Genomic DNA, 11,042 nt, shown 5'->3' on the forward strand with positions numbered 1-11,042 from the left:
TTCGCCTATTTACAATAAACCTGTGGGCAATGCCACGCAAATACTGTTCCTTCTCATTCTATGCCCTCATCATAGATGAGTTGACAGCCCCGTGTCAGCGCTCAATCTACATCAGTATGTCGATATATATAGACAATATCAGTATCTACAGTGTGTCGTCGTTCTCTGACGCTATATACGGGAGACTAGCTCATATCTCTACGTATATACGCCTATGATAAAATGCAGCAGCGCGTCCATAGTTTAGTATGAGGTTATCTGGACGCCTCGCGTCACTAGTACAGGTGCATTACCTGTCACAAATGTACATACTGCAACTATGCGTGATAGCTACACTCATAACGTGCAGATTTCGCAACTGAGAATCCGATGTTCGAATCCCAGGGCTACTTTTCGCTACATTCTTACTACTTTTTTAATTCTATCGTGCGTCAGCGACGCTCGCACAAGTAGAAAAGCTCGCTTCGTTGATAGGGTTCTGCACTGTTTCCGTGGTGAAGGGACTTTCGTTCTCAAACACGAACTCGTACGGAAACCCCTGCTGTCTACTAGAGGTCGCGAGTTCGACTCTAGTAGAGGGCGGTCAGAACCGTGAACCTTTTGCTTTTTACTTTCCGAGTGCAGCTGTTGTTCGCCGACGTTGACGCTAGTAATTACCTGCATCACTGTTAGAATTTCATCCTTAACAGTGTGCTAGAGGGTGCTATCGTGATGACGTTACAACATGCTTCTCTACCACCTTCTCACTCTCCACCAACCGTCAGCTTGAACGGCTGTGGGTGAGTAAGGGAGAGCCATAGTAGCAACGACTCCATTTTGTGCTGTGACTGTAGGCGACAAGCGCAGATGTTGTCGACACGCGACATTGGCACGCGACGCGACGTGAAAGGACAGGTCTCTTGATAATTTGGCGGAAGGCCTTTTTCTACAATATAGGGCTAATATAGGGAATCAGAAAACAATATAAGGACCAATAAAGCAATTGTCTAAAGCATTCACATTAGATATGCAGAAAAAATATTTTCATTTGCCATAAAGTCAGCATTTTCTACATACATCATAGCAAATAAAATAATGGCCTCCTCCTCCTTTTCCTCCTCCTCCTCCTCCTCCACTTCCCCTACAGCCTTTCCTTACCATCACCAAGAAATTAATTACACTTGACAATCAACTATGAATGAAAAAGTAAAGGACATACATATATATCCTTTACATTTTTATTCATCCCTAGTATATATAGTAAATATAGAAACACTTGAAGCCCTGAGCCTTTTTACATATCAACCTATCCTACACAGGTGTGTGCTCTTCATATTAAATATATAATCTTAACAGAATACAGTTCAGAGACAGAGAAAGCCTGCGAAAACATAGAGTATAGGCAAACTATGATACATAGACACCTAGCGATAAATTAACTACCCGTTACTACGTCCGTATATCCCTATCTATCACATCCTACCCACCTCCTGTAACACCATAGCCGCATATTGTTCTGTCTATCCCCTCTCTCTCATGTTTCAGCCTCTTTCCCTTTGCTCTCAACCTTCTCTTCCTCCTCACCCTTCCGCTTCCCTACCGCGCTTACATATCGATATTCAAACTATAGAGTTGACCTCCTTGCATGAACTGTTTCCCTTGCATCCCCTTTCCCTCTCTCACTTTCAATGTCGCATTCTCTCTCAATTTCTATGTCTGCCTGCCTATCTTCTGTTTGTCTGTCTGTCTCTGACTCGGTCTCTCTCTCTCCTTCCCTCCCCTCTCTCTCTCTCTTCCCTCTCCCTCTCCCTCTCTTTCTCCGGCTCGCTCCCTCCGGATATGGTTATTATGTTTATTATTTACGTTCTTTATTATGGTCAAAATTATCAAAAATTGCCAGATCTTTTGGTATATTTTTGGGCCCTTAAACCCTTAACAGCATAGAACTGCTTCGCTTCATCTATATTTCAATTAAAAACATTGATATAACCATCAGTTCTAGACATCTGCAAGTAATAATATATGCTAATACAATATGCAATGCTACAAAATATGCAAGTAAACTGAAAAAGTAGTTTTAAGGTCTGTCACAAACAAGGGGTTAATGCACCATGTTGTACCCGTTTACCATGCTGAAACTGATTTTTTTTATCAATATCACATCTAGGCCCATGAATACAGTCAGATCTGACACAGTGATAACATGTATTGGTGTAATGCTGTTATCATAACTCTGTGTACTGTGTACGTTATCAACTTCAGATTACTGATTGGCTTTGCTCTATGGTAAGATTTTAGCCTGACGCAGCAAAATACCACAAAATGGGCGCGCTTGTACACATACGATTCGCACGATGTGATAACGGGGGTTCTTAAGCAAAAACGCACGAGTTGTAAAACAAACAATGTTCAAATGTCGCTTTGCTTTTCCATTTTTTTAGAGCGAGACGAACAGAATAATTATTATTTGCAAGCGTGCCACGCCGCAGAAACGGGTTTCTATACACGTAGGCTTATACATTTCGCATTTCTTTTTGCGAAATAGCTCTTTTATCTATCTCGCCACTTGGTGAAATGACAGCGTATATGTAGTCACGCCATCCACGCACGCACGCACGCACACTTGCACCTTCGCGCGCACGCACGCACATTCACGCATGCCCGAACGCATGTCGGCACGCTTGCAGGCACGCACGCACGCACGCACAGTTGCACCTACCCGCGCACGTTGGCACATTCACGCATGCCCGAACGCATGTAGGCACGCATGCAGGCACGCACGCACACACGCGCGCACATACAAACTCCAACACCCGCCGCGGGTACACGCACGCGCACATGCGTTTAAAGAAAGCATAGGGGACGCGCGCATATACGCACACTATAAGCAGATCATTGCAGCTGATTTTCTAGTCGTAAATGCAGAAGATGTTTGATAAGAATAATCAGCAGTTGCAACCCGCTACATGACCGAGCCGGGTCGTGGGATCGCGAGTTCATCGGGTGAGTCAACGTGAAATGACAGGTGCGATAATGCTATCATAAGCGATGGCAATATGATATCAGCACAGTGCGGCAATGCGATACAGTATGAGCAATCGCAGTAACTAATTCGGCTAAACAACTTTATTATATATAGATACGCTGCGGTTATTCGGGGAATCCCCGCCATCCTATACGCAGCAATCTTACATTAAAGTGCAAACTCACACAAAGTTTGTTGGTCGTCATCTTGTAAAGACGCGATCTTTACTTGAGCAGAGCAGGGCTGAAAAAATAGCAAAATGGCAGCCGCCGAATCGGTAAGTATACTAAAAGACGGGTAGAATATATACCTTACAACGACTATGTTGCAGTTGTTCGATTCCGCCATTTATATTGTTTATAACAGCCGTAGGTGTCGTGCATGGGTATGCTAGCTGTGTCCCGTAATATCTTGTACGAGAGAGCTAGTGCGCGCGCGTGTGTGTGTGTGTGTGTGAGTGCGTGTGCGTGCGCGTATGCGTGCGTGCGCCTGTGGGTGCGTGTGTGCGTGTACGTGTGTGTGCGCGCGTGTTCGTGTTAGCCATAGTCAGAAAAGAAAGATCAAAGGAGAATGGCAAAATCTAGCTATCAAAATACATCCTAGACATGTAGGGGCGTAGTCAGGGGGGTTCGGACAACCCCCCCCCCGCGGCATCAGGAGTTCCGCTCAAATGTATACAATTTTTAACCCTATTTCTAATTCCAAATACCGGTGGTGGTACGTAGAGTATTAATACAAATTAACAAAATTAGCAACAATGAAAAGTTCCGTCGATCCTCATTATTATCCAGTATACGTATATAGGCCTATGTATAATTCCCACAGTATTGTGAGAAATAATTAATTGAGCATTGTGTAAAGTTTTTATTTATTTCCATAAAATTAACCGTTTCAAACCGGGTCCAAGTGACAGTCACTAAATTAGTTTAAATCCTTAATTTAAACTTTTACAAATCAATGAAACCTAAATTGAATTTTAAAGGAATTTAAACTGATTTTCTCTAAATCGGGTCCAGAAATTAGTTATGTAGCAAAAAGTTACTCAAAAACCATTATTTCGTGTCTATAAAAAATGCTATTTAAAAGTGCTGGGAAATCGCACCTAGAGCCATTAAATGTTCGAAAATTTTCTGGGGGAGGACCAGACCCCTCATGTGTTTTGCGCTTAACGGCGCTCGCGCTGGCAGCTTTGCTGCTATTTCCTATGTTTCGATAGTATAAAGTTCCACTGCTATTGTAATAAGACCCCCCACACACACACAACTTGTGTAGGTATGGTTGGTACTACTATACGTAACAATGCGGGTGGTGTTGTAAAGTTATACACAGCATGAGGACTGGATTATACAGCAATGTAATGTCTACAATTTATGACAGGTTTCCATTGGAGAAGGACTTGCATATAACTACTATACAGGTTATCTAAACCTGGTACTACCAAGCCTATCTGAGAGGATCGATAATAGCGAAAGTGGTAAATATGTAAAGAAAAAGAAGCTACTTCTTTTAATACCTACCAACGCAGAAATGCCGCCGAAACTGCAGGAGGTGGTAGCTAGCATCAGCTATGTTGGCGCACTTACACCATTTGTCGTGGAAAGGGCTGGCTTTCAGAGAAAGTACCCTAACCATGTCTACAGCATAAAACACAACGAAAAAGTAGGTATAACTTGTATTTTTACGCATGGTCATATAATCAAGAGCGTATTAAGAAGCTTTCCTTCTTAATACGCTCTTGATATAATATATAACGTACATCCATGCACTGCTAAAATGTAATACTGGTAAAATGTGCTAAAGTAGTTTATCGTCCCTCCTGAACACATTATTTTTTCAAGCGATGAGACAGAAGAGAATTTTTTCTTACCTGGTTGGTAATGTTATATTTGAACATATAATGAGATAAACGTTGTTTTTCAATGTGCCGGTTTCGCTGAAGCTAAATATTTTAACCTATTTTTGCCTTTGGTTGTTGAAAGTAATTTCTCAGTAATTGCGAAATCTTCAATTCAAAGAACATGCAGTGATAGCGGCCAACAGCGATGACACACGCGGTAGATAAGAACTCTGCAGCAAAATTTGCAGTTTCTAGGAAAGCTAGATCTATCTGTTCTCCACTCATCAGATGATTTGTATTTGGTTACTCAGTGCAACAGCATTGCAATTATTTCACCTGTGATTACTATAATTATATACGTTGGTTAAGACTACGCGGTTGAAAAGAAATGAGAAGGTGAATCAAGTTGTACCTCTCCTTTCTTTTTTATAAACCAAGAATGTACGAGCACGTAAGAGTAATGAGAGAATAATTAAGCACATACCACTGAAACGCACTTTCCTGGCAAAGCAAACGTTGCAAAACATAACCAGACTAATTTGGGGCGAATCTAGTCGTCAATTTTTAACATTCCGTTCTTTATATCTTTGGAAATGAATCCTCTGAAACCAACACGCCATAGACTACAGACCGTTGTGCTGCCTCTTGTCCAAATATGTCAACAGTTTTTGTTAACGGCTACGTAGGCTTTGAATCATTTCGTGCTATAGAGTCACGCACCGAACACGCGACAGGCCGCTTATCTCAGCCGGTAGAACTTCAAAGTTGGGCCCAACCTATAAACACGTTTTTTCGTTAGTACATCGTTAGTACATCGTCTATGCGTGTGCTAATCAGCACGTTCATAGTTCGTCACGCATTCATTCTTATTGATGAAGCGAGCATCTGCTGACAAAGTGACACAAAGTGAACGATAGCGATGGTTTCTTTTTCGTCCAGGAGCTGAGTTTCGTCGCAGACATGCCCGCAAACATGCTGACTCTGAGAGATATGGTAGCTGATGCCAAGCTGACTGGCTTCACCGAGGAGGATAAACTACAGGAGGTGCAGAAATACGTGGCTTTCCTTCGTAAAACTCTGGAAAAGCGCCCGCACCTGTCGGAGGCATGCGAAATAATTGTGTTTAACGGTGAGACGGATTATGGTTACTATACTGACATTGCTTGTACCTGCGCAGAGATATACTACACGAAATTTACAAGATATCGCTAGACCTTTATATTGGATTATTAGTGTTTCTATTCATAGTGCACTTGTAAGTGTCGTAGTGCACCAACAGTTTATAGCTACAATATAATATTTTATTACTTGATTAGCTAGCATGACTTGCAAATAGGGGTTGTATAAAAGATCGTGATACCGCTTGCACGCAATAAAATAAAGCGCGATAATTCTAACTGACGCTGCATAAAATTACGATGACGCATTTTCCCATTTTTCGCCAGGCCACCATTGACTACGTCACGAATTTTAGTATGGTAAAATTTGTAAAAAAAATTACATTAAAAGTAAAAACTAACGGGACTAAACGTATCGTCAAATTCTTACCTGATAAGATTGTTTCTCAACTAGTTAAAAATCCAAAAAACCTGGACGATTTGATATTATATGTTCCTGACATTAATTGCTTGCTATGTGCTATGTATGAGTCACGAATGTATGTTCACATCGAACAATATAGTAAAATAGGAAGTATAATGCAGCAATTTAACCATAAAAAGTGAACAGAATTACTTATATTTTGTGAAAAAGTGGAAATGTTTTTTTATTTTTACTATTTACCGTGACGTAAACACTTTAGGATTACATAGTTCGTGCGACAACTCGTGTTTTACACCAGTAATTGTTCGGTTTATTTTATAGATTCACGTGAGGCTGAAGAGTTGATTGCAGCAGCAGCTTCTCGTGCTTAAAAAGGCTCACAATGCGCATCACTAAGCCGTAATTTCTCCAGTACTAGCCGGATACTCAGCCAGTACTTCCGTGGTCATGCCCTAAATCCACTCCTTATGACACAATACCTCTAGTTGCTCCCATTTCCTGCGGCGTTGCTAAAAGCCACAAGACAGGGGTGAGAAAACTGCATTCTGAGCGCCAAGACGCGTACCTGTTTGCAAACTCAAAATAGCCTTCGGAGGTGGTTGCGTGACGATCACCTGTCTTGTTAATTTGGCTGCGCCGGTACCGCTGTACCGGCAGCCGCCGCGCCCGTGCTTGGGAAACTGTCACAACATCGGCGAATTTCAACAACTTTGGAGGTATTTTCAAAATACCTTTTATAAGACAACGTACAGTGAAATGGGAGGAACTAGAGGTTTTTTGTCATAAGGTAGTGTGATTATGCATGCCACGAAGTATTTGCTAGTCTACTACTGGAGTAATTAGCGTTTGGATGCGCATTGTGAGCCTTTAAAAGGGCATTCATACCACGACTACTATCGACTACTACTACTACGACGACGACGACGGAGAATACGGACAAGGAAGAGAATTTGTATAATCAGTTTTGATATTTACGGTACTTTCTACGGCATCTTATCATCGACCCTTTCTAATCACACGCGACATCGTGCCTGAAAATAGAAGACGGTTAGAAATGCACAACGTCGTGTTTGAAAATGGCAGTCTGAGTCAAATCGTACTCAGAAATAATTATACGCTGGTACCGTATAGATTGGGCAAATAAATGGCCAAATAAATGGTTTATGGATACGTTTCTGGTACAAGACACAAATACTCCAGTGAATAGGTTTAGGTGTGGCCTGGGTCCTCTATCAAGACCGCTCGATGTCGTCTACCAATATCGATCGATGTCTTAAAACACCGTTTGAAGAGAATTTGCTTGAACTCCAGGCAGTGCGTGTGAAACCTTCTGTCCTGTCGCTCCAGCCACCCACGCTGTGTGACAAAAGAAGCGTCAAAAGCGCCGTTAAGTTAGTTAGTTAGTTAGGTATCATGGGCGGATCCAGATGGGGGGGGGGGTCCAGGGGGTTCGGACCCCTTCTTTTATCCCCCAGAAAAGAAAAAAATGGAAAACACATAATAGATAATTTTCTGCTAAAAATTTGGAATTCTATCTTACATTCTAGACATCAAAATTACTGCTCAGATGCTCTCAGAATGCACCAGTTTTTAAACAATTTCTAAAATTCCCCAAACCCCCCCAAGTGGCATAAGCTGCCTTCGGCACCTTTTTAAAACACCAGAAAAATTAAGCAGGAAAAAGGGCCCTTTATTTCTTACTGGACCCTTTTTTTTCAAAAAGCTGGATCCGCCCATGGGTATTGCCTGACAAAATTTGCATGGAGCAGAGTGAGAGACCTTGGTTAACGCATGTCCAGCAGTGTCTGTCAAATACACTACAATTTTGTTGAAATTATACGTTTAAAATGGAGAACTCATCGCAGTGGATTGGCCTGAAAAACACCCCCCGCGATGCCTATATTTAATAAAGATAAAAGCTAAATAATAATAAGAAATAATAATAAGCCCAACGTAACGTGACACTAATAAAATATATCAATTTTATTCAATAAATGAAATAATAGAAAATCAGTACGTCATAACATATTGCCAACGAACTCTGCCTGCGAGATTTGGTTATCATAGGCCACGTGGAGTAGGTGATAAGTCCAAAAACACCTTTTCACCTCTCTGAGTAAAATTCTGAGAATTTTAATATTTTCAACTTGCGTCAAAAATATGCAGGGATCGGTAAGAATAGGTACGTGATTGAACTAAGTGTATATCGAGGGTATTTAGGTGGGATTAGTAGTGCCTCATATTACAGTGTTTTTTTGTGCACACGTGTTTAAACATAAAGAACCCCCATGGGTCAAATTGTTACACTGTAACAACTTACCCCACTTCCCAAAGTTATTGTGTAACAAATTACCACAGGTGATGTCACAACTTGCCCCGAAATGGGCAAGTTAATTGTTAAAAATGTTTACGTTAATTAATTGCGTAATTACTAATATCTTATTCATGTTTACTTGCGTTTCAAAATTGTCACTGTTTTTAATAAAAGGAGATAATTATCTTTTCACATGGAAGAAACTACTCGTTTTCCTCTATTCGTTTGTTTGATACGGCTGAAAATGTGAAAATTGTAACAACTAAACCCGGACTCCCTTATTTTGTTGAAGCTTTACTTTCAATTTCGACCGGTAACACATATGTACCACCACATGCCTTAAATTATTTAAAGAGTAATTAGAGAGTTATTCGAATTGTATTTAGAGGACATATAGTCACCAGTCAAGTTAATCAGCATGTGGTGCCTGGTAGTGCAAAATTACGGTTTAAAATCGCGGGAGACCATTGTTCGCAAATGCCCATCTCTCAAATAAAATGAGTTTTTGCTGAAACTATATGTATTTAAAATGGAGGGCAAATACACCTGACAGTAGCTTCACATCAAAAATGAATTTCGGTGCCTTTATTTTATAAAGATAGAATGTCCTTGCTGACCCAACACTTGCAAATTTAAATTGTCCATTGGATGACGATATGTGTATTTCATAAGATTCAGCTTTATGATATTGAATCCAATAACGCCTTACTGAAATAATACAATTAATTTAAAGAGTATAATATATCCACCGGTAGCTTTCTAGGTGCCAGGTCGTACGAAATCTTCCTGTATAAAAACGGGGCATTTGTGTTCGCGCAAAAGTATCTGCCAAGTAATATCATATTTCGTTGAAAGTAAAGAGGAACACTCCTAAAGGGGGACATTGAGTGGGACAGTTGTTGTACCGTGAAAGTGTGATGATCTCCGTGTAGGTTTGTAGCGTCGACAGCGTAGAAGGTAGCAGCGTTGTTTCGTTAGCAAATGGTAGAGCCGTAGTCGCAGATTAGTTGTTTCACTTGAACTTTATTACTTACTCAACACATACAAAATATATACAATACCCCAGCCTAGGCAACATGCCTAGGCTCCGGCGACCGTCTCGATCTGTCTCCGAAATTTTACATCTTCTCTCTACATCGTGGGTAGGTAACCCCTCCTGGGTAGGTAACTCTCATTGTCTGCCCGAGCGTCTCTATTTATCTGATTTCTAAAATCGCCCGGCGACATTTGGATCCGACCGGTTCTTCGTGATTATCGGCCGGACCTTGCGGGGCTATGAGACGCGTCCCGTGTCATTACAAAAACAACAACAAACAACGAACATGACAATTAGTCCCACTGCTTCGCCTGGCTAGAACGCTCCTGGTTAATTACAATGTACCATACAACACAGGCAGTCTACTATGGAAGGCCATTACCGCCAAAACCTACCTATTTTAATCGCGCTTAAAATGTATTTTAAGCGCGATTGAATTCCAGCCAATCAGAACAGTGGTTTTTTAATCGCGATTAATATATAGATCCTACAAGTACAATGTCGGATAGGACTGATTTTATACGGCACTGCCGTGATCAGTTCAATACCTGCGTGCGACTGCTTACGACGGATGGAACGGTCGACTTTGTGGAACACAGGTAGGCGCAAAGCAAAGGTTAGGCGAGCCGTTCGGTTCAGCGTTGCTGCCTTGAGGTGCACCGAACTTAGAATTGAATTAACCATTAACACGTTCTTTATTATAATGTTTTTTTTGCATCATTGTATTTTTACAAATTATGGTGATAAATAAATTTTTTGAATTGAATTGAATTGAATTATTAACAACATAGCAAGCCATAGGCTGAATAGCTACTTGCCTGAGTCACACTAGTCTAGCATATAATCATCTGAATGGCAATGACGTCATTGTTTATCACCATTAACGCAATGATGTTAAGCTTCAAGTTTTGTTATACTTATAGGTCTATAAAGTATTGTTACTTTACAACTCCGAAGTTTCAGCGACACGTTGGGTTGCTCTAATTTAATTTAAGCCAACGGGAGTGGCTTTCGATAGTCAATATCCAATTGGCAATTATTCCATAGACTATCCTATTAATTTAGTATTTATATGAAATGCAAGTTCCTGTTGTGTTGGCCCTATTTCGCAAATCCATCCACAGTGTTAAATCCATTTGCCAAAATTTTACACAAATATTTCATTAACAGACTGAGAAGAATTCAAAGAGAGTTGCGCCTTGTCTCTGGTGACATTATCAGTTTAGATGAGGCATTAGCTTTAGTGCAGTTGGTTGAAGACTTGTTGTCTCAGGTAGGCCTACTGCTTGTCTCAGGTAGGCCTACTGCT

The 11,042-nt window shown here is 40.9% G+C and overlaps 1 protein-coding gene across 1 annotated transcript; it reads left to right on the top strand.

Moving 5' to 3' along the window:
• The first annotated feature begins 3,194 nt into the window (after positions 1-3,194).
• On the top strand, positions 3,195-6,795 carry LOC106811183 (stimulator of interferon genes protein-like). Its single transcript, XM_014814726.1, has 4 exons — positions 3,195-3,281; positions 4,382-4,663; positions 5,781-5,970; positions 6,705-6,795. The coding sequence occupies exons 1-4, from the start codon at positions 3,264-3,266 to the stop codon at positions 6,752-6,754; spliced, it is 540 nt and encodes a 179-aa protein (XP_014670212.1). The 5' UTR covers positions 3,195-3,263; the 3' UTR covers positions 6,755-6,795.
• Positions 6,796-11,042: the final 4,247 nt, after the last annotated feature.

The sequence above is a fragment of the Priapulus caudatus genome, unplaced genomic scaffold, assembly GCF_000485595.1.
Source record: "Priapulus caudatus unplaced genomic scaffold, Priapulus_caudatus-5.0.1 Scaffold512, whole genome shotgun sequence".
In the NCBI taxonomy this organism is placed as follows: domain Eukaryota; kingdom Metazoa; phylum Priapulida; class Priapulimorpha; order Priapulimorphida; family Priapulidae; genus Priapulus; species Priapulus caudatus.